Here is a 27,725-nt window from a genome sequence, read left to right as displayed (position 1 = left end):
AGGGTCACACTATGTAGGGCCTTGTGATAACTTTGGCTTTTACTCTGAGATGAGTCCTTGCATGTTTTTAAAAATCTTTCTTAATAAAGATTTTATTTCTTTATTTTTAGAGAGCAGGGAAAGATGGGAGAAAGAGAGGGAGAGAAACATCAGTGTGTGGTTGCCTCTTATGCACCCCCTTCTGGGGATCTGGCCCACAACCCAGGCATGTGCCCCAAGTGGGGATCAAACGAGCGACCCTTTGGTCCACAGGTCTGCACTCAATCCAGAGCCACACCAGCCAGGGCAGTCCTTGCAGTTTTGAGTACAGGTGTGACATCAGCTAAGTATGTATTTAATGGAATCGCTCTGGCTGCTGTATGGAAAATTCACTGAAAGTTGGGCAAAACTGGAAAGTTGGAGACTAGCATGTATCAGTTTTCTATTGCTACGTAACAAACTACCCCTAAACGTACAGACTTTAAAACAAAAATTTATTATTTTTCCTGATTCTGTGGGATGATTGGATGTTCCTTGGCTTTGTGGCAGTGACTGCTGGGGTTGCAATTTCCGAGATAGCTTCACTGCTGTGTGTGGTGCCCCAGCTGGGTAGGTCGTAAGGAATGGGGGCTGGTCAGACTTCTTATGTGGTGGCTCCAGGTTCTAAGAGAGCTAAGGGGGAAGCTGTCAGGCCGCTTAAGGGCTAGGTCTGCAACTGTCCCAGTACCACTTCCCCAACATTTAATTAGTCAAAGCAAATCAAGGGCCAGCTCAGTTTCAGGGGGGGAATGGACTCCACCTCGTAGTGAAGATAGACATCTGATTCAGTTAGAGGGGTACTGCAGTATTTCAGGTGAGAGATAATAGCAGCTTGGGCTAAGGGGTAACAGTAGAGTCTGGGGAGATTGGTTGTATTCTGAGTGTATGCTGAAGGTAGAGCCAATAGGATTTAGAAATAGTCGGCTTGGGCTGCCATGACAAAATACCGTAGACTGGGTGCCTAAACCAATTTATTTGCTCACAGGTCTGGGGCTGGAAGTCCAAGATCACAGTGTCAGGATGGCCAGGTTCTGGTGACGCCTTTCTTCTTGGCTTGCAGATGGTCACCTGCTTGCTGTGTCCTTGCACGGCCCCTCCTTGGTGTGTGCACGTGGAGTCAAATAGATTGCTCTCATCCCTCTTCTTTTTGAAAAAAAAATTTAAGTTGATTTTAGAGACAGAGAGAAAGTAAGAGAGAGAACACCAATCCACTGCTCCATGCATCCAGGCACACACTGGCTGCCTCCTGTAAGTGCCCTGATGGGGGCTCGAACCCACAACCCCGGGGTGTCGGGATGACACTAACCAACGGAGCCACCTGGCCAGGGCTCATCCTCTTCTTACAAGGCCATCAGACCTACTGGATTACGGCCCCATCCTTATGACATTACTTAACGTTAATGACCTCTTAAAAGCCCTATCTCTAAATACTGTCAAATTGAGGGTTAGGGCTTCAACATATGAATTTGGGGGAATACAACCCAGTTTATAGCAAATAGCATGTGGAATGTGAAAGAAAGGGGAGTCGAGGATGACTAGTTCTTAGTCTGATCAATTGGAAAAAGAGATTTACATGAACTGAAAAGGGGAATAATGCTGAGGATGGGTCTTGGGGGTGATGTTCAGTTTGGACGTGCTAATTTGATCAGGAGGAGATACTGAATCGGTGGTGTGATAGAAGTTTGGACTGGGTGTGGGTTTTCAGTACTGAGATATAAAGTGAGGGGCTCCTGGATTATAGACGGCATTTAAACCCACGAGAATGGGGTCAGTAGGACAGTAAGAGGAATAGACTGGAGGTCGTCTTCTGGAGCAGATTAACGTTAAGGAGTTTGGGGAGGCGGGGAGGAACCATGAAGGGCTCGGGAGAATGGGCTAGTGAGGGAGAGGGGAAGCCAGGTGAACGTGGCGTCTGGCAGTGACGCAGGAGATGACAACTGTGCTCAATGCTGCTGTCGGCCCAGTGAGATGAGGAGTGAGTACGGACCATCAGATTCGGCAACGTGGAAGTCATCGGTGACCTTGCCAGGAGCAGTTTCTGAGGTGCGACAGCCTGGCCAGAGACGACTGAGGAAGAACGGGAGCGTGTAGGGCTTTACCGCAGGGAGCAGCAGAGAAATGGTGCGTGGGCTGCAGACAGAAGTGGACTCAGGAGGTGTATTTTAAGATGGACGATATGACAGCATGTTTGTATGGTGATGGGAATGATGCAGGAGAGCAAAAGAAAAAAGATAACATAGAAAAGGGAACAATTAGCAGCACACAGGGAAGGGAAACTGGCATGGCTCACTGGTCACCTCCTTCAAGTCCACGTCCCCTGTCCCCTTCCCAGTGAGGTCTTTCCTGACCCTCCCCCACCCCAGGAAACCCTAGCCTTCTTCCTTTGTGGAATTATTGATCAGGTAGTCATTCTAGGTTTGAATCTCTGAAACTGCCCAACTGTCTTCTACAGCAGCTGCAAGATTTTACATCCCTCCAACAATGCATGAGAGGTCCAGTTTCTCCACAGCCCGGCTGACTTGCATTTCTTTACTACAGCCACCCTAGTGGACGAGAAGTGGCATCTCATCGTGGTTCTGCCGATCCCATTTCCTCCCTCAAATACCGTCTTTCCTGTTCGGCAAAGAACCAAACACCCTTTTCTCCCAGTGCGGTCTAGCACGGCTTGAAAAACAGATCCGTGAATTGGAATGTGTGCCCTTCACAAGAACACTTTGGACCCTACAGGTTTCTTTTAAATATCAGAGTCCCCCGTGACAATCCCGCCACCTCTCCCTCGCCCCTCCAGAGTTGATGGAATCACTACCCAACACGGTAAATGCTGCAACAGTCTCTTACGGGCCTATTTTCCTTCTCTTACTTTATTACATGATTTATTTTCAGTACCCCAAAGCAGTTTTGACATGTGATTTTTTTTTTTCCTGTAAAGGTGACAAACATACTTTTAAACGGAATAAAACCAGGTGCGTCCAAAAGGCCTTGAGTTTTCCGCAGAGTCAAATGTGGGCACCTGGGACGCAACAGCAGGCAGAGCGGAGCGCACCCCCTTCCAGGAATAAGGTCTGCCTGACAATCTCTACCTTCCTCTCCCTGCCCTGGGGTGGTAATTTTCTTTTAAAGACAAAAACACGTTTTGCCGAATACCAAACTGTGTGTGCGCATCTGAAAGAAGAAAACAAGGAGACAGGGCGGGGATGCCTTTGGCAGGTTGTCACCCGGGGGTGGGGGGGTGGGGGGGAGATATTTCCTGACAAAGGAGCAGCTCTGTGGGACACCTGGGGTGGGGGCGTATGCAGACACGTGCTGGCAAAGTGCTCCTGGGACTCACCTCCATCAGGTACTCTGAGAAGTCACCACAGGTAAGGAAACTTAGTGTCCATTCGGTATTTAAGGGACGCGGTGAAAAGCAGTGCGAGCCCCGCACGTGTGGTCGGCCACGTGGGCGGGGTGGTGGCCGAGGGGCCAGGAGAGATGGCTGACGCCGGTTTTGCAGAGTCGAGGCCTCGGGAACCGCTCTTCCATAGAGGCAGGAATAACGCCCCTTTCCCAGACTGCGGTGAAGTAGGTATTGACTGTACAAACTCTCAACCTGCTGGCTTCCTTGGATCTGGAGGGAGGCACATTTACACGGTTACGCTGGTATCAGAGCTGTCTCTCGCCCACCCCCGCCCTTGGTCTGGTCATCGCATCAAAGGAGGGGCGGGGAGGAGCCCTGGGTTACGTGGGGAGGGTCAGGCCTCCCGCAAACAGAGTTGTTTGCTCGACCTCCCTCAGCCCAGATGTCAGCCTCCTGTGTTCCGAGGGCCGCACGTGGGTAAAGGGTGTGGTCACGTTCTGGCTCCAGAGCGGGCAAAGTCCCCAGAGATGACCCGCCAGCTGTAGGCCTGCCCGTGACACTCGTGCCGGGGACACGAAATGGCCGTCCCGCCACGCCCTGGCCTGGCCGAGCCCTGGCACTGGCGGTCCCTGCGTTCCCGAGTGGACGGGGAGCGGTAACCGCGCCCCCGACTTGGAGGGCACTTAGAGGAGGGGCGATCAAACATGCTCGGGTTTCCCGCGCGGCCCAGCTCGGCCCGCTGACCAGGCCTCGGTCTGCGCCCGGTCCGCAGGGCGCTGGGCTGCCGCTCAGCCGTGTGGGCCACCCGTGACGGCTCGGGGAGGCTCGCGCGGGCGCTGTGCCCGCCGGCCCTGCGGGGCGGGGCGGTGGGTGCGAAGTCTCGGAAGTCTGGTAGGACCTGACAGAACCTGCGCACTGAGTGTTCTTTATTTGTTTGAGAGACGGGCATCGAAGGTAATATATTGACTGAGCATTTACTACGTGAAAGACATTCTTCTACGGGCCTTCGTGGTAACTCACTTAGCCCTCAAATAATGCTCCTGAGCGGGTACTGCTGTATCCCTGTTTCACAGCTAAAGAGACCGAGGTTCAGGGTCGCATTACTTCTTCAAGGTCACACAACCTCTGGTCGAGGGACTGGGATTTGAGGGCATGCAGTGTGGCGCCGGAGAGCCCAGACAAAGGAGTCAGGAGGAGAGGACGAAGGCGGGGGAGAAGGTGCAGGAAGGTCAGAGGGCGCAGGGGGAGGGGAACAGAAGGGGAGCTTTTCCGTTCTCAGAGAAAGTGCTAGTTACACCATCCATTTCCCGATTGCGTATTTCCATCACTTTAGCTCCTAAAGTCACCCCCAGGAAGAAGTTCAAAAGCTAACTTGGAGCCCTGGTCCAGGTACCTCGGGGGGTTAGAACACTGTCCACATACACCAAGGTTGTGGGTTCGATTCCCCACTCACTGCACATACAAGGATCAACCAATCGTAAGTAAGTTCGTCCCACTTACTTAGGAAGGCATAAGTGGAACAACAAATGGATGTTTCTCTCCTCTAAAATTAATCAGTTAATCAACAAATAAAAACTAACTCAGGTTCAGGCCTAGATCCTAACAAGACCCCTCACAGTTGCTCATGCTCAGGGAGACTTTTCTCCCAGCCTGGCTCTGGCGCCACAGGGCCGGGCGAGACTACAAATCCCACTGTGCACCGCGGGGAGGCTGGGTCCACGCTAAGGGAACGCGAGGGTGTTCCAAAGGCGCCTTAGGCGAAGAACCACGTACATTAGTACATTTTCCGCCGCCTTTCCACCTTCACACAGATCTCACCTCTAGCTGGACAGATTGTCTTATTAGCAGCGCCTGCAGTGAAACCTGTAGAGTCGCTTCTGGCGTCAGGCATGGCAGAAGGCAGGCGCGAAGACCGTAAGGGGGCACGACGTCCTCCGGCAGCGCGCGGGGCGGAGCCAGCGGCCGAGAGGCCCAGACGCAGGCCGGAAGTGTGAGAAGCTGAAGGCAGACCTTGAGTGGCTGCGGGCGTGCGCTTCCTGTCCTTGCGTCGACGTCGGCCCGGATGCAAAGGGCGCCTGGACAGGCTCTCCCGCCTCCGACTCACGCACTTCTCCAACTTAGAGGCCTTCGGTCTCGACTCGTCTCGTTTTAGGCGGTGACGCCATGAGCAACAAAGAAGGTGGCATCCTCAACAGCCCTGGGCGTTATTTATCCAAACGGGGAGGACCTTTCGTTTTTTTGTCGGATTTCTCCCCCTCCCCCGAAGGATGCCCTCAGCCCTTGTAGGCTGCGGGTGCCCTCACTGGTGACTTTCCCGGCCCCACTGGCCCTCGTTAACGTCTCCCATCTTTTTAAAATTCACGAGCTCTTTTAAAAAAAAATCTTAACTGGGTGATTACTCCATCTTGTACCAGATCAAGGAACCTATTGGTGGTGTCCAGGCTGAGCGAGCTTGAGGTCTGGGGGGAAAGAGACAAAGCTTTTCCACCAGTCGGCTGGGAAAGCCTCTAAGGCGAGGGCCCCGTGGGCATCTAGCTTTAAGGAAGGAAGGGATGTGCCTGCCTGCATTACGTTGTATCACCTCTTGGTGATGGAAGAGCCTAACTTTTTTCTCCTTCTCTACGTAAGGATCAGGAGGGTTCAGGAAAAGGAAGCATGACAATTTCCCACATAACCAGAGGAGAGAAGGGAAGGATGTTAATTCATCTTCACCTGTGATGTTGGCCTTCAAATGTAAGTTCTCTGTAATGTAAGCTGGCGAAGGAAGAGAACTGAGGAGGTTGTAACAAGGATTGTGTAGCCATTGTTGTGCCCCAGGAAACGGCCTCTAAGGATTTTAGATGTGCGTACGTGGATATTGTACTTTTACTGGTGGTTTCGGGTGGTGCTAGGTTGGCCTTGAAAGTCAAGATGAGGAAAGTCTTGGCTTTTTTTCCCCATTACCGTTCCACAGGTAAACAATGTAATCGACATGAGACAAGCCACGTGACCAAAACTTAACCTCGTAACCGAATATATCGGTGTGTATCTGCTATGTGAAGTATGTCAGCGATGCGCACACACTCTCCTGTGGTGCTTAATGACCGGAGAAAGACGTCGCTGGGAGCTGCCCTGGATGCGCTGGCGCCCCGGGGCGGTCCAGCCTCTACCTTGCTCGTTTGATCTCTACTTTTGTAGGACACTCGGTGCAGTGGGTTGGTTTATACCAGCAGCGCCGCAAATACTGAGGAATGTGTTGCATTACAAAGTAACAGTGGCTGTGGCGTCACTAGGCGATAGGAGATTTTCATCTCCATTGTAATCTTACGGGATCGCCCTTGTCTAGAGGTTCATCATTGACCAGAACGTCGCTATGTGGCATGTGACTATGTATCGAGTGTGTGTGTGTGAAGTGTATGTATCGGGTGTATGTATACATATGTTTGATTTCTTAAGTGTGTATTGGCTTTGCTTCCTCAACTAGATTTCTGAAGACGGACTATATTTTTGTTTTGACTGTAGCACTTGGCACAGAGTAGGAACTCCTGTCTTCTAGTAAATCTTGGGTGGATGGATGGATGGATGGATCAGTAGATACATATTCACCGTTCCCCTCTTCTCAGTGTATCAACTTGGTAAAGTTGTTCCTCATTTCAAAACAACGAAAACAAAATTCTTCTCGTCCTTCATCCAGCATCAGTGGCTTAGGAACCTGAGAGGGGTTAGCAGTTGGTCCTAACTTGCAGTCATCTGAAGACTGGATTGGGGCTGGGGGACCCACAGCCATAGACAAGTTAGGGCTTCTCCCGGCAGCCAGCTGGGGTCCCCTCTGCCTGGACCCCTCCAGTGCGGCCCAGGTGTCCTCGCAGTGTGGCATCTGGCCTCCAGACAGCAAGGAGGAATCCACGGTCCCCTCTGGCCCAGTCTCAGGCATCATATACTGGCACTTTTGCTGCATTTTGTTTGTTAGAACGGAAGCATTTATTTGCTAAAAATGAGTTTCAAAACTCTGCCTCATATTTAAGGGGCAGGGAATTAGGGACCACTTTTTAAAGGGAGGAGTCACGTAATTTGTGGCCATATTTTAAAGTGACCACAGCACCCACGGGGATGCCCAGAGATGTAAGACAACTAGTTGTGATCGAGTAGAGAGCGTGTTAATCCCGGCTGTTACTCTGGAAACACTCCAGTGGGCCAGGCATTCCCCCCGACCCCGACACACCCGACAGAGAGCTGCTTGTGTCCAAGCACGTCACCATTTCGTGTCTCGGCCTGCCTTTCACACGTAGCGTGTTACGCTTGCATATGCTTCTAACGCGCGGCGCCCGCCGTCCATCTGGTACACTGTGGTTTTGTCCAAGACCCAGCTCAGGTAGCTGCTTCCTGCTGAAACCTTGCTGCTTTTTCTCTCCAGCGAAGGTGATGACAGACACTGCGTTCGTTCACTTGTTGTCCCCCATTCGGTCATGAACTGGTTGTTGAGCATCCGCTGCCGTTCAGGCACGTGTTAGTGAACAAGAAAAATGTGGTTCCCGCTGTACGGAGCCCCTCGCCCGTGTTACGGGACGATGGCATCGTACTTGCTTGTATCTCCATTTCATACTGTGCTAAACTCCTTGAGGATAAGATAAGGACTGTCTCCTTTAACTTCGTGCTCATGCTATCTAGTTCACAGTGGTCATTAACGTATTAGTAATAAAGAGAAACTGCACTGGGTTGTTTTGAAGTATTGAGCAATATCCTAGCCCCATATTATCTCAACAATAAAAGACCACATGTATTAGGGGCCTTGTCAACTACATATTTGCTTAATAGTTTATTCAAGTTGTGTGTTTTTTTTTTTTAAATTTATTTTTAGAGAGAGGGAGAAAGAGAGGGAGGGAAACATTGACGTGCAAGAGATACATTTCATTGGTTGCTGCTCGTGTTTTTTTACAATATGTACATCTCATTATAAGGCTCTGAGTGGTAAAACCCGGCTAAAGAAAGAATATTTTGGTTACTAGCAGAGTCTTTGATTTCTGAGTACTTTAAAATAAATAAGATGATTTGTCCTCTCTATTGAGTAGATAATAGTTGCTTTGTCACGCATAATAATGCCAGTGTTATTTGATAGGCTTTCATTATAGGATATGCATGCTTATGGTCGTAATAATGTATTCTTAGCATTTCAGCAGGAACTTGATGCGAGGCACGACAGACATGAGAGACTTGTAAAACTTAGTCGGGACATAACTGTAGAAAGTAAGAGGACAATCTTCCTGCTCCATAGGATCACAAGGTGAGTAAATATCTTTAAAACTTACTACAGTTGGGTACAGTTTGATAGGATGTATATATATTGTAATACTTTATACCTCTCTGGACAGTAACTGGCTGTTAGGATATCCTGTGACTCTTTGTCAACGTTAGGATCAAAGGATGTTTTTTGCAGTGGATTTTAACAGTAAACATTTTCTTCATTAGATGTAGGTAGATATCTTTTCTTTATCAGTGAGCCTTGGTAGTTTGTGTCTTTCAAGAATTTTTACATCTCATAGTATTTCTTTGTGATTCTTTTATTTACTTCGGGTTTTAGAGAAATCTGTCCTTCCTGGAGTTGGTACTTTGTGTCCTCTCTTTTTACTGATCTGTCTGGGTCAGTTTTATTGCTCTAAAAGGGCCAAATGTTGGTTCCACTGACACTGTCTGCTTTCCTATTTCATATTACACTGGTTTGTTTTTTCCCTTTGTGTACTTGCTTTGGGTTCATTTGCTCCTCTTTTCCTAGTTTCTTAAGGTGGAAGCTGAGATCAAAGAAGAAACTTTTTTCTAATGCAGATATTTAGTGCTATAAACGTCCCTTTTAAGTCTCTAAGTATGCTTGGGCTGCATTCCATGAATTTTGATACGTTGTTTTTTCATTTTCATTCAGTTCAAAAATACTTGCTCGGGGACACTCCTGGGCCCCATGTAGGTTTCTCACCCCCGTACTGTCACTTGGAAAGTTCCCAGGCAGTAAGATGGGACAGTTCATAGGGCCTGTGTCCTTTTTTTCACCTCTCTCCCAGGGGTCTCTGTCCCATGCTGCCTGTTGTCCAGTGTCTGAAAATCACAGTTCCGTGTGTATTTTTTTCTTTCAGTTGTTGCTGGTGGGAGGTCAATGTATGTCCATGTTGCTGCGCCCTAAGAGCAGACATCTCTAGATGTCGTATTTTCATGAACGTAATTTTCCCTATAGTTATGATTGGAATATACATAAAACTTTGTATACTTCTTTTTTTTTTTTTTTGACTTAATAGCATTTCTCATGTTTTTAAATAGTTTCAATAAAATCAGTTGTAAGTTTCAGTTAGTATCCGAGTACGTACAACATTTAATTTGGTCTGTATTAAGTGACAATTAGATTATTTCAGGTTTTCACTGTGGAGCATCTGGCTAATGTTCTCAAAGTTCCCAATGTCTTGATTCTAGTGCCCCTGATATAGAGGACATACTGGCTGAGTCGGAGATTAAATTGGATGCTGTCAGACAAAAGATACTGCAGGTGGCCCAGGAGCTCTCGGGAGAAGACATGCATCAGTTCCATAGGGCTATTACCACGGGTAAGTCTAGGCTCTCTTCAATGCTAATGTTATTTTTTAAAATAGCGTTATGTGACTTAGGCGTGAGTTGCATGAAGTTTAATTGATACTTGGTGAAATAGTATTGACTTTAAAGAATTGGGACTGCTACGTAGTAATGTAAAGGTAATCCAAAACCATTTTTCTAACTGTGCAGTTACAGCCATTGATCCATGTGTAATAAAAGTCTGTGTCCTAGTAAGTGTTTTCTCAGTTGCTTTATCTTGAGCAGATAGGGCGAGTGAGTTCCTTTTCCCACACGGGTGGGTCTGACGGGCGGCTCCAAGGGTCAGCTGTAGTGGGTCCGTCAAGGGGGTGCTAGCAAGGGGGCCCAGACATCTCACAGTGCGACTGCACCCTGGGAATTTTAGGGTGACACTGAGTTTTGTATTTGTGTTAGAAGTTCCAGGAAGTACTGAACCTTAGTGATTGTCACCATTTGTAAATCATAGTTGATCCTTGAGCAACACAGAGGTTGGGGTGCCAGCCAGCACTCCCACCCCCAGCAATTAGAAATCCTTGTAAAACTTTTCCAAAACTTACTGATTGCCTGCTTCCACTGGAAGCCTTCCCAGTAACATAAACAGTTGGTTAACACACATTTTGTATGATACATGTATTATACGAGTATGTATGAGTATGATATATATATTATACTCATACATTGTGTTCTTAAAGTAAGCTAGACTATGATACGAAGAAAATCAGCAGAGAAAGTAACATTGACAGCGCTGTACATATTTATTGAAAAAAACCCCACATATAAGTGGACTGCACAGTTCAAACCAGTGGCATTCGAGGGTCAACTGTAGCATAAGTGATTGGTTTGTTTTTTTAATCCTCAGCCGAGGGTATGTTTGTTGACTCTAGAGAGAGAGGAACATCGGTCGGTTGCCTCCCGTATGCGCCCCGACTGGAGATCGAACTGCAGCTTGGGTTTGTTTCCTGATGGGGAGTTGAACCCGCAGGCTGTTTGGGGTATGGGACGCTGCTCCAACCAGCCGAGGCACCCGCCAGGGCTTTGTGGTTTTTAATGGGAGTTCACTGACAGGAGAGGTTCCGTGTAATTGAGACATACCCAGATTTGCAGAGGTAAAGTCAAAGGTCGATTGTATCTACAGAAGCAGATGACGATTCTGTTTCCTTCTATCAAATACTGATTCCACTGAGCTCAGGTCAGTTCCCACGGAAGTCAGCCCAGTGGGAACTAAGTTTGTTTCGTATTTGCCTAGTTCGTGTCCAGTTTTAGTCTAAACATTTAAAATTTCAACACCTACTTTTTAGGAATGCTGACGTGTAGTGTGTTGAAATGTCTTTTTTGTTCAGCACTTGTATTACTGAGGTATAACGGACATACAGTGTTATATTAGCTTCAGACATATAGAACGTGATGCCTCGGCATTTGTACTCATTGTGCAGTGACCGCCGTGGTGAGGCTAGTTAGCGTCCACGTCCAAGCCCACGCCCACTTCCTGTGGCGGACTTTGAAGATCTGCCCTCTCAGCAACTTTCCAACAGGCAACGCAGTGTTAGTAATACAGCAGTAGTTGCCGCCAGCAAGAGTGCCTGTGTCTGGCATTAAAGCTGCGGGGCTGGGGCTGTTACTAGAAACTGAAGTGAAAACTCCAACAGTTCTGTGAAGAGTCAGTATAATTTACTCCCAAAGGAGACACATTCCCATCCTCATAATTTCTAATTTACTAGCAGGGATTTATGCGGTGTTTTAAATAATAGCACATAATAAAAGAGATTTAATGGGTTCAGTTTGTGTTAAGTGGTACGTCCTTGACCGTGGCAAATTTGGCGGGGTCGGGAGAGAAGATCAGAGGCACTGCAGGGAAGATGGGTAAAATGAAAGCTCAGAGAAGCCTCTAGAAGAAAACGTGAGAATGTCTTCATGACCTTGTGGTAGGGCAGATTGTTTTAAACAGCACAGATAAGCATTAACTGCTGAAAGAAATGTGGTCAGTTGAGGCTCACTAAATTTAAGAAATGCTGTTTATCGAAAGAGATCATTAAGAAAGTGGAAAGGTGGCCTGGCCCCGTGGCTCTGTTGGTTAGTGTTGTCTCCATGAGCCATGGTTGCAGGTTCCATCCCCAGTTGGGGCACATCCAAGAATTAACCGAGGAACGCATGATGGGTGGAACAACAAATCGATGTTTCTCTCTCTCCCCGTCCCTCCCCCCGTCCCTCCCCCTCCCTCTCTGTCTCCCTTCCTCTCTCTAAAATGAATCAACAAAAAAAATTTAAATAGTTAAAAAGAAGAAAGTGAAACGGAAAGCTGAAGTAGTCTGAGAGAACACATTTAAATACATGTGTTGGATAAAGGACTCATGTACAGATTCTGAAGAATTCCTACAAATCAAAAGAAGACAGTTTAAAAATGGACAAAAAATTTGAGCAGAGGCCTCAAAAAAGTAAATGTTCAGTTGGCTGATAAGCATCTGAAAAGGTGCTTAGCATTGTTGTTTACTAGAGTGATTCTCATGAAATGCCATTCACTCAGCAGTGTGACTAAATTGTGAAGACCGCTTTTAAACACTTGGGCAGTATCTAGCGCAAACCGCGTGCCTGCTTTATGATCACTCCTGGGTGCGTACCCGAGAGACGTGGGGCTGACCTTACCAAAAGATGTGCGAGAAAGCTCGTAACAGCTATCGTCCTAACATGCTAGAACTGGAGAGTGGCCCCGGTGCCTGTCCTCCAGGTGAATGGATAAATGCGGTGTGGCTGTACAAGGTAATGCTACAGAGCAGCACCAGATGGTAAACAGACACTGCAGCGAATGTGGATCTCACATTCCGCTGGGCGGAGTTAGCAGACAGAAAGAGGCAGTGTTAATCTAGGGAGATCAAAGGGGCATGGTGGTGACTTCAGGGTGGAGGTTGGGGCAGGGTTACTGGCTGTAGGCATGAGGGGACTTTCTGGAGGGACAAATGCTTTCTCTCTTCATCTGGGTGGAGTCACATGGGTGTACACCCATGTAAGAAGTCATTGAGTTAGGCATTTAAGGTTTACACACTTTACTGTCTGTAATGTGTAACTCTGTTTTTTAAACAAAGAGAAGTCAGTATGGACTAGTGAGTACTTAGCTCCTTCTCCAGACCAGTTGTGTGTGTCAGGAAATTGCATCAGTGATGATAATTCTCTCGATGACAGTCCCACAGCAGGAAGGAAGCGCTGCCCTCGGGAAGCGTTTAGGTGGGGCTGGGGCGTTGGTGAGGTGGGGGCAGCCTGTCTGCAGGTTTCCCCACTTCGCTGTGTCCTGGAGGAGTACTGGAAATACCACGTTCTGGTTTTGGCCGTTGTGATCTGTAAGTTTTCTTTGAAGATGACCTACTCATGGGTTAAAAATTTAAAGGTTCCCTACATCTCACTTTTCCATTCAAAACAACCTTGTCTTCAAACAAGGTTGTTTAAACTAAAGCAATAAAGATTTTTTTCTTAAAGTTAAGGAATAAATCAGTCACATGAAGAGGTATCTGGGACTTAAACATTTGCTGACAGGTATTTTTAATAAAGTATGGTTATGTATAATTAGAGGAGCGTTAGCAGTCTGATGCTTATGAATAGCTTGCTGCTTGTGACTGCTGAATGCTTGTTTTGGTGTTACTCCAAGTAGTTGTTCTTTTGACTTGAAGATAAAACAATTCTGGCACCGAACTAAAGGAGTTCTGTGCTTTTCCTCATTAAGAACAGTGCTGGTGGCACGCAGAGCATTTCCCCGAGGGGCGCTTGTGTGCTCCTGCGCGCTGAGTACCCTCCCAGTAGCTGAACTGCAGAGAGCCGGCTGCAGACTGCCCCGGGGTGGTTAAACAAAAGACCGAAGTGTTACTTGCTTGAAAGAAGAATTTTTTTGTGCCCTATCATGTTTTTGTTTTGTTTTTCTCTCATTGAAAAATTAACAGTTGGGAGAAAATGTCCTCCACGTCAAAGAAAGAAATATGTATTTATATGTATATTTTAGTTTATATCACTGTGAAAATGAAAAAAAGTTGTCATTTAATTATGAGACATTTTGGTGCATGAAACTTTCTAAGTTCAGACCCTAACTGGTATTTTAATTATGTTTGACGAACAGTTAATTTTTCTCTGCCCAACATGATCTAACTGGATGTCCAGTTGGTTTAGTGGTTTTCAATGTTTCCTGAGTATGTTTTAATTTTGTTCGAAAGTACTCGTTTGCCTAATTTGAAAATAATGGTACAACTGAAGGAGTGCTTTGAGGACATCTAGTCCCCCTGCCTCACTCTGTAAAGAGGCTTGGCGACGGTGTTGGAGGGGACTCTGACCTGTCTTACCTGCTCTTTCACTGCCGTCTCTGACAGCTGGCCTTGGAGCTTTATTCTGTGTGGCTTTCTCCAGAGCCACGGGCTTTCATTTGAAGATCTCAGGTTCTGTCCTGGTTAACGCCACTCACACGACCTTTAGTTTCACTTACGTGGGTAAGGAAAGTGATGGAGTTTAAATTTGCATTTCAATCCAGATGATTCAGTGAGCAGTTTTTACGTCTGTTTTGGCAAGTGTATATATCGTACTACAGACTTCTGTGGTGAATACTGTGACTGCTGTGATGGTGGGAATTTTCTGTAGGCATTTTCTGGTTGCAGAAACTCAGTTTGCAAACATTTTCTGTAGGGAAATGTCTGTACACGCTACTTGGACCGTCCCACTATACCAAAGTCTTTTAGCGCAGTTTCTGTTTCGCCTTTGAACGTTCCTGCGGCTTTTCTGAAATCCTCCTTCAGAGAGTTTCTCTTTCAGCTTCGGTCCATGAGGACGGGGCTAACTAAAGAACAGGGAGCAGCATCGTAACTCAGTCTGGGACACCTGCACCCAGCCAAAGAGGGTCCTTATCCCTTGACAAACTATCTTAATTTATGATGCTGTAATTGGACAGAGAATAGTGATCCGTTAACATAATTTGCCTATGACTTTTTCTATAAGATTTTATTCATTTACTTTTAGAAAGGGGGAAGGGAGGGAGAAGAAGAGGGAGAGAAACATCAGTGTGCGAGAGAACTCTTGGACACCCCAAATTGGGGGCCTGCCCTGCAACCCAGGCACATGACCTGACGGGGATTTGAACAGGTGGCCTTTCAGTTTGCAGGCTGGCACTCAGTACACCGAGCCGCACCAGCCAGGGCGCCTGTTCACTTTTACAGTTCTGTTGCATGTCTGACTGGGGTAACACTTTGCAATAATAATGGCCTCTTTTGATTGTGAGTTAATACATTGAAACAAAAACAAAAACCAAACCCACTGCTTTCTAGGTTATAAAATGTTGTCTAATGAAAATTAATGCTTGTCATTCTTATTTGAATAATTCCCACGTCAGTGCAATTCAGCGGTTATAAAGGAGGCCGCTTGTGCCAGACCTGATAACGTCACTCCGTGTAAACCCTGCAGCGTCGGCTGATCTTGGTACTTGACAGATGAGGGTATTGAAGAGCAATAGTGCTGACAAGCCTACTACCTTAGTTTACATAGCTAGGAGGAGACCGAATTGGCTTTGACTCTAGGACATCCTCATTTTAAGCCTGTGTGCTCTGTTATGCTGTTGCCCTATTTGGAGGGAGGCTGGAGGCAGGGAGGTGAGTTAAGAGGGCTGTGGTGGTCATTTGGGTATGAAATGAACAGGCCTCCAGTTTGGCGTTGCCAGTGGGGTGGAGGGGAAAGGGTATGCTTTCAGGATATGTGGTGTGTGTTTTTTTTAAGTTCAGGGGAAAAGAATAGCAAAACCTTTCAGTGTCTGGTTTGGCCCGTTGGTTGAATGGCGATGTTACTTGTTGGGAGAAAATGGGAAGACAGACGGGGTTTTGGTGTGATTAATTGGAAATTATGGGCATGCGGTGGCTGCCTAATAGGCCGTTGGATCTGGAGTGGGTCTAGAGAGCTCAAGGCACAGGACGAACATGCAGTTACAGCCTGGGCATCCTCATCTGAAGAGCGGCGGTTGGACTCAGACCCGGGTACAATTGTCCAGGGAGAGTCCAACACTGGGCCCTGGGAACCTTAACTGAAGGAAGCCCAATAGAATGTTTGATGGAATAGGCTCCCCGGGGAACCCAGAGAGGACGGGGCCCAGAGCTTAGGTAGATTGATGAGCCTTATCTGAGGATAGCCACCTCCTCCAAGATGGGCAGTTAGGATGGGTGTGGAGGTAGGCGGTTGAGACCTTGCTCAGTGACCTCTTTCCCATGTGCTGAGGAGGGGTGGGAGGTGGGCTGGTGGGTGGGAACCTGGAGACAGAAGAGTGACTCTGAAGGTAATGAGGTAGGAACCTAACCAGGAATGTTTAATAGCTATTGTTAATCACTTTTGAAAGTTCAACCTGGCCAGTAAATGGGATCTTCTCTGTATAGAAATAGCAGTTAAGCACGGTGGAAAGTTAGATTAGTTCATGGTTAGGATCTTGCTAGTTAGTTGCCCTAGGATGACAGTGGGGGAAGTAGGGTGGCATTCAGCTTGGTACACAATTATGGTTGTTAAAATAGAAACATACTTCTCTGTGTCTGCTGGTGAATAGTACATTAACTGTGATGAATAGTAAATTTAATTAATGATACAGATTTCAGCATATCTGGTTTATCTCAGAAGCCAAACAGGCACTGTGATTCCAAGGTACTGGAGTCGGTTTGCTAGCACTACCCTAATAAAATGCCACACACTGGTGCCTTAAACGTTTAACACAATTTTATTTTCGCACAGTTCTGGAGGCTGGACGTCCAAGATCAAAGTGTTGTCGGCAGGGTTGGTTTTCTCTTTGGCTCAGTGGTGGCTCCCCTGTTTCCAGGTCCCCACATGGTCTTCCGTCCAAGTGTGGGCACCCCTGGTGTCTCTCCTGTGTCCTAATCTCCTTTTACAAAGACCCCAGTCAGGTTGAGTTAGGACCCACCCTAATTGCCTCCTTTTAACTTACCCACCCTCTAAGGGCCCTGTCTCCAAACACTGTGCGTTCTGAAGCACTAGAGCGCAGGGCTCCAGCACAGATTCCGGGAAACAGTGCAGCCCATCACATGCTTTTTGGTTTGTGCACTGCAGCTGGGGGCGGGCTGCAGAGATTATCTTCTTTTTGGTGGGGGAGACTGGGGAGTCGCTTTCCATTAAGTCTGGCGGTGGGGTGGGGGTATTTGTGTAGTGCAGCCCAGCTGTGGCCCTCTTCTGTAAACCTCCGAAAGAAATGCCCTAAGGGGAGGAGCACACAGTATTTGGGAAGTGTACTGGGAACCTGGGATAGAAACAGAACAGCTTGATGGTGGCCAGATGGGAGGGGGTTTGGAGGGCTGGGTGAGCAGTTGACGGGGACTGAGAAGTACGGATTGCGAGTTACAGAACAGTCGTGGGGTTGTGACAGACAGCACAGGGAGTACAGTCAGTAGTACTGCAGTAACCGTGCGGTGTCCGATGCGTGCTGGGTTTACTGGGGCGATCACTTTAAGATGTGTAATGTCCAATCATTATGTTGTACACCTGAAACTGATACAATATTGTGTGTCAACTGTTAATGAACAATTAAAAAAAATCAGAGTAATTATGTGTTTCATGCAGGACGTGTTCCCTCAGGTTGCAGTAATAGGCAGGGAGCTTTGCCTCCTTTGAGACGTATCCCTGATGGAGAGGGGAGCAGCCGTCTGCACCCGGGAAGAGGACTGGGGAAAGGGAATCTGGCCTGTGTCGTATTGAACGACCAAAGGACAGCACACAGCCCCAACAAGTGACACCACAGACCTCCTTTCTGTTCTCCTTCTACTCCCTTTGCCTCTCAAAGGTTAGAGGAGAGAGGAACAGAGCTCGGATGGGTGGCGGGAGGGTTGGAAGCTGAGATGGAGGCAGGCCAGCCGTGAGCACCAGCATAGGCGGGCTCCCCAGTCACCCGTCATTTCAGTGGAGGAAGGAAGGGTTTGATGCCGGTCCCAATAGCAAGTCATGGCTCAGACAAGGGCATCATTTAGCTGGAGAAACGCAGATCAAACCAAAGGTCTTTCCAGCAGCATCTAAAAATCAAGACATGATTTGAGTTATCAGAATGAATTGATGAAAAATATATGCTGTATCTTATTCACTTGCTCAGCAGTTTTATATTAATTGTAACAATGTAAGAGAAGAAAAGAAATATTTAAAAATTGGAGTTTATATTGATTTATATAAGAATTTATGTTCCTGTTAAGAGTATTTTAAAAATTATACCCTGACCCATGTGGCTATAATTAAAGAGTATAATAAAAATTATACCCTGACCCATGTGGTTGGGCATTCTCCCACAAAGCAAAAGATCACCGGTTCAATTCCCAGTCAGGGCACATGCCGGGGTTGCAGGTTTGGTCCCTGGTCAGGGCACGTCTGAGAGGCAACCAATCGATGTTTCTCTCTCACATCGATGTTTCTCTCCCTCCCTTCCTCTCCTCTCTCTAAAAATAAATAAAATCTAAAAATGCAAACTTTGGCAGTTACCCCGCGGGCGTTGACGGTGCAGACCAGAATTGTTAAAGGGGTTCCTGGAGGGAGGGAGGGAGGCAGGGGCTGTGCTGCTTTGGTAGTCAGAGAGTGGTCCCTGGGGGGTTGAGATTTCCAGATCGCTCTGAACTGCCGCACTCGGCTACGTTTGCTTTTCGTGGATAAAATTTACTGGGTAAGGCGAAGTGGGAGGAGAGGCTTTGCTGTCAGACAGCCCAGACTGCGAAGTTTGCCTGATGGTCTTAAGTCGGTGACCTTGGCACAAAGCACACAGCCTGCCAGAGTGTCTGCTTTCTTCCCTGTGAAATGGGAACGGTAATAGCCACCGCATGGGTGGTTTTGAAAATTAAATACAGTGTGACTATGGACAGTATTTCTTACTTTGTTTGGCACATAAATGTTTACAAATGTTTGCTTTCTTCCCTTCAGGAATTTAGCAGAATTATTAACCAGTGTGCTAAATTTTCATTTTGGAAAAAAACCTCAGTAATGCTGATTTGCTCAACATGCAATCTTTAGTGCTAAAGGAAAAGCCCTGCTCAGGTAGACAAAATCCAAATTAGGAAAAATATAGGGTAGTAGACCTGAATTTAGTTTTGCTATTGGTAGTATAACTTTTCATACTTCACAAGTATGAAAGACTAAGGCTTATAGACTAAGGCTTATAGATACACTTATTTTCAATGATTAAGTAATTGTTAATAGATTTTTGGTAGAGTAACCTATGAATCAAACCTAGATGTTATTTACTTTAACATTTCATGGTCTGGTAAAACTATTGAAAAATGCCAGGTGGTACTCTTACAAATTCTTATAAATGCAGTTTTTAAAAATTGAGATAATTTATGTAACATAAAATTAACCCTTTTGAATTATATAATTCAGTGGTTTTTTTAGCATAATTGCAAGGTTGTTATCCTTGATATCCAGCCATCACCACTACCTAATTCCAGAATATTTTTGTACCCCCAGATAAATCCCTTCTCCATTTAACAGTCACTCCTTACTTCCCTCCCTGAACCCTAACACCCCTAACCCTAAGCAACTGCTAACCTGCCTTCTCTCTCCATGGAGCTCCCTACTCTGGATCATATCATGTAGATAGAATCATGTAATACGGCCTTTTGTGCCTGGCTTCTGTCACTGAGCATCATATTGTCAGTGTTCACCTATGTCATAGCATGTATCGATGCTTTATTCCTTTTTATGGCTGAGTACCGTTCCATTGTACATCTGTACTGCGTTGTGGTTATCTGTTCATCAGTTAACGGACGTTTGGGGGGTTTGCACGTTTTGGCCATAGTGAATAACGCTGCCGTGAGCGAACGGTTGCCTGCACATCCGTGTGAACCTGCGGGTTCGGCGCTCTTCGGTCTGCTCCGAGGAGTGGACGTGCTGGGGCAGACGGCAAACAGTTGTTTAAAACACTGCACGCCTGGAAAGAAGGTGGAGACGTGAAATTCGAATTTATAAGGGAACCTTGTGTCTGTTCACCTTTATGTGTGGGTTTTGATGGAGATTTGGACTGGATGTATATTGCTTAAATATAAGAGTAAATAAAAATAATCGGGAGCTTTTAATTGAGTTTCCTTATATATGTTCTAATAGAAGAACAAGGAGAAAAATAACAAATTACATAAAAGCAGCCTACAAACTAGTCTCTTACTGGCAGCTGTTTTCTGTAAATAATTCTCATTGGATTTGATCCAAGGCAGAAGCAGAAGGGGAAGGCATTGTTTGATGGGATATGGCAGTGGGTTGACATTTTTCACCTTGGGGATTATTCACTGAAAATTGCGGATGTCCTTTTCATCAAGTTGAAACATAACTTGTTTAAACATCCTTTTACCTAGATATGACCAGAAGTGCTTTTCAGTGTTCGGGGCCAGATGTCCTTGAACTCACTGTATGGCATATCACGAAACCAGTTTCTATGAGGCAGAAATGGCCTCCTCATCTCCGAAGTAACTTTAATCAAACACGTCCCAAGGACAATGTAAAAAATGACTTTAGATGTATTGAAAATGTAATATTTGATAGCCACCCACATGAATAGAGACTGACAGCACCGATGAAACTTGAGGGCTCTGGTTCCATATCCTCTTTCTTCCCCTCTATAAAACAGATCCGCTAACTCGCTAATTCTGAATGTCATCAGTTTGAACTTGAGTCTTGTAAGAGAGTTTCTTTTGTACTATTACAATGAGATAGTTCTGAACATTTGAATACCAAATTTTAAAGTATATTTGTCAAAACACTTTGAGTTGAATAAAATTAGGAGGAACAGGGAGAGGCGATTGTAAGCAACTTACCAAACACTCGAGTCTTTTCTGTATGTGAGGTGCTGTCTTCGGGGGATGGGAAGGAGCAAAGTTGTAAAGGCACGACCCACACCCTCACAAATTCTAGGGTGCAAAATAGGTGATCGTACAAAGCCAACGGGAACGTAGTTGAAGTGTAAGTTTTACTTCCATAGTGGGTGTGAAGAAATGAGTGCTGCCCTAATTGGGGTTTATCAAAACATTTAAACTCTCTTTACTGGTAGAAAAAGATTTGCGAGGGGTCGCCCCAGGCACAGAATAGCATGGAATCATGAAAGTATATAGCAGGAGGAACTACAGAACAAAGTTGGATACAGCGTGGAGAAAGCTGGGAAGCCGCCCCCAAGCAGATACCAAGTGCTACCTGCCACCTGGAGCTGCTGGTTGCCCCCCGCTGAGAAGGCTGCTGGGGTGGGGCGTGCACACCAGAGCCTGGATGAAGCTTTCTCCTCCTCGGTTGGCCTTCCTATGCCCTCCAAGTGCCATGACAAGGTGTAATGTCATGTCAGCTGACAAAAGAAGAATGTTTTAGGTTCTACCTCCATAATCGAAATAGTGGAGCGGAGAGACAATAAGTTGACAAGCGGCACATCTGTTACTGGTTTTTCTTGTTGTTGTTGTTGGTTTTTGCCAGTTCACGCTTTAACGATCATAATGATGAGCACCCTTGTACCTACCTGCGCACGTATCTTCTTACTTAGCTCATTCACGAGAGCTGAGCATCCGAGAGCATATTTAGAGGGATGGCGAGTGGCCCTTGAGTCTTGCTGTTTGGTTTTGTATGCATGAAGTTTTTCCGGAAGGAAGTGAGAAATACAGATTGTCTTTAGGGAAGGGAACTGGGTGGTCATCTATTCATAAAACTAAAATTTCAGGTGTTTTGTTGTAAATATGAAAGATAGTATCCATCTTGTTAAAGTCAACTTTATTATAGTTTCTCAGCACATTGAAGTTAATGAAACGTGACCTTTTCTATCATGTCTTGTTCTGTGAGCCAGAGGCATCTATTTTCTGACCTTTGACATCGTTTGCTGCTCCAAATGAGTCAGGGTATTTTCATTTAGTTTCCTCTTATTGCTGTATAATCTGTAAAAATAATCTGTGTAGTGTCTATTAAAGTCTATCAGGATTTTTGTAAGGCCCTTTTTTAAATTCTTAATTTTTTTTCCTAAGAATCTCTGACATTTCCCTGTAGGAGAGTGGGTTTTTAGAACTAATGACATGGAAGAAGAACTCGAATACATGTGTATCCGAGCTGTCCGTATATGGTCCCGTCACAGACCTGGTTGCTCTGTTCAGCGCTGGTCCCCACCGTTCACTCCCCGGTGGTGCTGGGTTTTCCGCGGGTCAGATGTAGAGCTCATGTTGTAGTCAGCATCTGCTGAGCTTTTGTGTAGCTGGGTGATGCCCCATTTGAAGTTTTTTATCATGGCTTGCTTCTTATGTGATGCTTGTTTCTTAGTGATTTTCTTGGTTGGTTTTTCAGGACTACAGGAATATGTAGAAGCCGTCTCTTTTCAACACTTCATCAAAACACGATCACTTATCAGTATGGATGAAATTAATAAACAGTTGGTATTTACAACAGAAGACAGTGGGAAAGAAAATAAGACTGTAAGAGTTTAAGATCTTATTTCACATTTGTTATCATTTCTATAACATGTAATGCTTGTAGGAAATGTACTAGTGGGAGGAATATTGACATGGAAATGTTCTTCCTAAAGTGTGGTTTCATAGATCCCCAAATAGGGAAACGGCCTTTTTGAAAATTTTAGTTCGTGGATGGAACAAGAACAGCTGTGGGGATGTCGAGAGAGAGAGAAGTACTCTTTCCCTACGGCGTTGTTGAGCCATTACTGGAAGTTCACTTTCGGTTTTACTGTGTGTTCACTGTGTGCCCTATAAGCACTGCCTCATTTCATCCTGTATTAACCAGGGAAGAACGACCACCCTCATTTCACAAGGGAGGAAACAGGTTTTTAGAGAGTTTGAGTAACTTGCCAAAAGTCACACAGCTAATTAGGGCCACCGCTAAGTTTGACGCCAGGTGTGCTAACTCCAGACGAGTGCCCTGTCCACTGTGCCAGTCTCTATCCACGGTGCCACAGGGGCCAGGCCCAGGAGTCCGCCTCACAGCGGGTGTGAGGGGTTTGATTGGAAGGTTGTGAGTGAGGCCCTGGGTAGCACATGGCAGGCTGTCATTATAGAAGTTCATGTGAAGGTGTTAAGTAGTGAGAGCTGTTCGTTTTGAGAGACTCAGTTCTTGATGCTTATGTCTGAAAATTAGATAGCTTTTCTGAATTAAGAAAAGGGAAAGTTTTGTCGTTTGACTTTTACATAAGTCCTATTTTTCCCTGGGTTTCAAGATACAGTATTTAGGCAGTGAGGTGAGATTTTGTTACTTGGTATTTCTTGAGATACCAGTATACTTAAAGATAAAATTTAAGGTTTCTTTCATCTTTTTTTTATTATTTCAAAATTATTCAGAGTCAGGATAGGGAGGCAGAAAATGGAAAAAGCTGTAGAAATATTATATTCTTGAATAGTAACTAAAATGTTAATATTGAAAAGTGAGACTTAATTCAGTGTGACAGATATAGGAAGCTATTATGTATTTTCTCAATTTTTAAAATTATATGAAGTTTATTAAGGAGGCAATTCATTTTGGGAAGTAAAATTGCTTCGTAATTTTGATTTGTTTAGCGAAGTTAGCACAGGTTCCTTTGAAGTTCTGATTCAGAGTAGAACTGGCAGGGCAGACAGTGAAGAGGAGCTGAGAGAGAACGCACTGTTTTCAGGTTTAGGCAGAGTGTTCTGAGATTATGGTGTTGGGACATTCCTACGCACTTTTCAAACTGTTAAGACCACAGTTAGAAATAATTTTTCCTTTTAGTGCTAAAGATTCTTGGTGCTAAAAATTCTGGGAATTCCATAGATGAAGGTATTTTGCTCTGATGTGCTTGTTGAGAATATTTTGAAAACCATTTAATTTTTTACAACTTCATTATGAAAAACTTCAAACATACAGAAAAGCAGAGAAAACAGTAACACATGAACACCCATATACCAGCTACCTGGGTTTAATCGTTGTCAACATTTTGCCATATTTACTTCATCTAAATACTTTTTGCTAAGCTACTTTAATTATAGATAAGATGATATTTTACCCCTAAATGCTTCAGATCCATCTTGAAAATCTACATTTTAAGTAGTTTTCTTTTTCCTAGTTCCCATTATCGATCAGTAAAGCAGAATTGATTTCCTTGACATTTGTTGAAATTTGTTAATTTTTTAACAAGCTTTTCCCCCCAAAATCAACTTCTTAGTTATGACCAGGGAATTCCTTCTGTCTAATGATAGAGATAAGAACATTAATATTTTAAGCAAAAGTTATTTTTATAAATGACCTATGAAATGCAGCCCTCTTTCCCTTACTCTACTGTCTGTGTACCTTTTCTAATAAGATACCAGTTCCCTGGCTGGGGTAGCTCAGTTGGTTAGAACGTTTTCCTGATACACCAAGGTTGCAGGTTCAATCCCTGGTCAGGGCACATATAAGAATCAACCAATGAATGCATAAATAAATGAAACAACAAATTGATGTTTCTCTCTCTCTCTCAAATCAATTAAAAAAAAAGATGCCAGTTCTCTTAACCATTCATAGAAACAGAATAGAGCAGATATTTTATGTCATGATGTAGTTTCAAAGGCATCAGAATGATTGGGAAGCTGGCTTTGGATGCTTGTCCACTTCTGTCATTAACTAGCTGTATTACCTCTGGTGTTTCCTGAACCCCATCTCTTACACTTTACGTTCAGAGGACTGGGCCAGATGGTCTCTGGAGAGTATCCCAACAATACTGAGTGATCATAATAACAGCTAAATTTGACTCATTTCCTTGCTTAATTCTCAGTGACTCTATTATCTATAGATGAAGGTCAAGTTCCTTAATGTCACTCTATACTCCTGTCTGTCTTTCTGGGTTCCTCCTGTACTAATTCTTATTTTAAACTTTACTCGAAAGAGATACCTCACAAGTTTCTCAACTGTACACCCCAGTTCTTACCTGCATGCCTTTGCCGCTAGGCCCCTTTGCCCAAAGCAGCCTGCAGTGTGACTGCACCTACACTTAGGACTCATGCAGCCTCTTACTAACAAGTTAAGCGTTGCCTCTTCTAGAAAGAATCCAATGTAGCGGGAGGAATTGAAGTGGAGAGAGATACATGATGATGGTAATGGTAATGGTAATTGACAGCAGCTGACATTTATTGGTATTGACTTTGTGTTGGGCATGATGCCAAGAACTTGGTAAATGTTATCCTTGAAATAAACCTCTGAGGTAGGTACTGTTATCCCATTTTACAGATGAGGAAACTGAGGTTTAGAGAGATGAAATAACTTGCCCAAGGGCATACACCTTATGAAGCAAGGTGCTGGAAGAGGTGGGAGGAGATGGGTCAAGGTCATTTGGAAGAGTTAACCTCAAACAAGAGGAGGGACAACTCATCATCTGAGACTGGAGGATAGAAGGTAAAGATGGCTGTGGACATTAAGTTTTTTTTTTTTTTTGTAGGCATAAGGTCATTGAGAGAGCTTGTACTAGGTGATCTGGCAGATGGCCGGGCCATTGAAAGTAGGCACTTGGGAGTGAGTAGGGGGCTTCGGAGAGTAAGGAAGGTTTGGAATAGCGTTTAAGGAGAGAACCATCTCAGAATAAGTGAAAGGACTGGTGAGTAATTTGTAGTGGTACTAACTGTATGTAGACATAACTTTTCTATTTGCAGCTTAGTGGGTCTCAAACACTTGAATAAAGGACTAACAGAAGTAGGGCTTAACACTGATTCAGGCTCTTGCTTCTGCTGGATGCAGTAGGAAAGTAGGGGTCTGAAGGAGCTGAGGAGCATGTAGCCAGAGAGGGAGTGGTAAGTGAGGATGGTCAGTGCTGTGCAGGGACAGGGGAGAGGCCCGAAAGGGACCGCAGGGCTCAGGAAAACAGGAAGTGATCACAAACTTGGAGGGCTTTGAGATTTGTCATTCAAATAAGTAGGTAATTGCCATGCAATAAAGTACTTGGGCCTTGTTTAAGAATGCCTTAATTTTATTGTATATGTCAAGTGAAGTAGGAAATAGTCGATTTTATAATGATGCCGAATTAGATTTCAAAACTATCTTGAACTCATTTCAACTCCCTGCCCAAGGCATGAATTCCTCTTGTAATGTCACAAATGGTCAGTAGACAAAATAGATCATTTTATTTAGAGATTAGTATGGCTGATCTGCTGTGGATTTTGTACCTTCTGGTAAATGTGATACATGCATATTCACTCCTTTTCACGGCATAATTTTCTTTATGTGTGTGTGTGTGTTGTTTCTTCACCAGCCCTCATCTGATGCGCTGGATAAGCAGTTTGATTCCTGGAGACTGGAAATCACACCTGTTGATTACCTCCTGGGAGTGGCTGACTTAACTGGAGAGCTGATGCGGATGTGCATCAACAGTGTGGGGAACGGGGACATTGACACCCCCTTTGAAGTGAGCCGGTTTTTACGTCAGGTCTATGACGGCTTTTCCTTCATTGGCAATACCGGACCTTATGAGGTTTCTAAGAAGCTGTACACCTTGAAGCAGAGTCTGGCCAAGGTGGAGAATGCTTGCTATGCCTTGAAAGTCAGAGGTTCCGAAATTCCAAAGCATATGCTGGCAGATGTCTTTTCAGTGAAGACAGAGATGATTGATCAGGAAGAGGGCATTTCTTAGAATCACATTACTTATTGTTCTAAGAGAGGCCAGTTCGTAAGACTGTTATTTAGTATTTCATTCGACTTCATTGTGGCTTTTACATAGAAACATTTCAGTTTTACTTGTTTTAAATTATATACAAGTTGTACATAAAATTATTGAAATGAATCATTTTCTATACCTTACTCATGAAAATTGGCGCACAGATGTTTGCGTATGTGCCTCCTTGACTTTTTGCTGGCTGATTCATCACTTATTTTTGTGATATGAACATGCTTCAGAGCACTTTCTGCCGTATCTGTTTTAATATACTTTGTGTGAGCTTTCGAGTGGTAATAATTAGTGGCAGCCATTTCTAATTTAAGTTGGTGGTTTTGTTGTATGTGAAAAGAGTTCTTAGTTACACATCTGCACTTGAGCTTTTTGTTTAAATTTCTTGGTAATATTGTGTCAAGTCTCCAGAATAGGCTTAGTCCGTAGAACAGAATTTTTAAAATTACTAAGTCATCAACATACTTTACTTTTAAGTGGCACTGTGGTAAAAAGTCACATTATAATCTGGCTAATTTAGGCCATTTTGAATCCACTGGAAACAGCCTTCCAGAAAAGTGGACAGTCATCCAGATGTTAGTTTCTACATTTAACTTCTGTTCTTTATCACAGAACGTCTGACAGAGAATTGGAGCTAATATTGTAATATTTCCACTGCTGTTTGAATTATATACTTGTATATAACTAAAAAGCTTTCAGTAATGATTATTCAGCAACTTTTTGTTGTGTTATAGTAACATTAGGCATGTTTAGAGACTTTCCTATTCTAGCATCTATAAGAAATTACATTTAAGTAATTTTAATGAAGTTTTGAAATTTTTGAAATACTAAATTAATCCAAACCTTTATAGCTGTCCAGTTGTGTTCGTTGATAGTATAAAAAGTTGCCAAAGAAAATTTATCCTGTACAATTCAGCAATAAGACAAATGTCACCGCAGTTGGGGATAACAGTGATAGTCTCTAGTTACATTTAGAATTGGGATCCGCCTACTGAAAATTAGTTACAGTTTATTTCCTGTGATGTGAAACTGACTTGAGCAGACATTTCCATTTGGTTTGGTGAGTTTTGAGAATTTAGATTCTGGGTTTTGTTTTTGGAAATATTAGTTGCTCTGTTTTTAAGAGCTAATTCTTTGAAAGTGTAATTTTCCCCAAAAAATTACCTGAAGGAAAAAAAAAAACCATAGGCATGCCTAATAAAGTAGGTTTGTTTGTTT

The 27,725-nt window shown here is 44.7% G+C and overlaps 2 protein-coding genes across 2 annotated transcripts; one reads left to right on the top strand and one right to left on the bottom strand.

The window, feature by feature from the left end:
* LOC123479832 (uncharacterized) lies at positions 1-5,520 on the bottom strand. The gene is made up of 4 exons (XM_053913132.1): positions 5,481-5,520; positions 5,174-5,430; positions 3,347-3,625; positions 1-1,161 (listed from the first exon to the last, which is right to left on the bottom strand). The coding sequence occupies exons 1-4, from the start codon at positions 5,518-5,520 to the stop codon at positions 856-858; spliced, it is 882 nt and encodes a 293-aa protein (XP_053769107.1). The 3' UTR covers positions 1-855.
* TSNAX (translin associated factor X) lies at positions 5,384-27,725 on the top strand. The gene is made up of 6 exons (XM_024561759.3): positions 5,384-5,534; positions 5,984-6,088; positions 8,501-8,615; positions 9,788-9,918; positions 22,202-22,329; positions 26,097-27,725. The coding sequence occupies exons 1-6, from the start codon at positions 5,519-5,521 to the stop codon at positions 26,472-26,474; spliced, it is 873 nt and encodes a 290-aa protein (XP_024417527.1). The 5' UTR covers positions 5,384-5,518; the 3' UTR covers positions 26,475-27,725.

This window comes from Desmodus rotundus, chromosome 10 (genome assembly GCF_022682495.2).
Source record: "Desmodus rotundus isolate HL8 chromosome 10, HLdesRot8A.1, whole genome shotgun sequence".
Classification (NCBI taxonomy): domain Eukaryota; kingdom Metazoa; phylum Chordata; class Mammalia; order Chiroptera; family Phyllostomidae; genus Desmodus; species Desmodus rotundus.
This window is presented reverse-complemented; position numbering and strand designations above follow the sequence as displayed.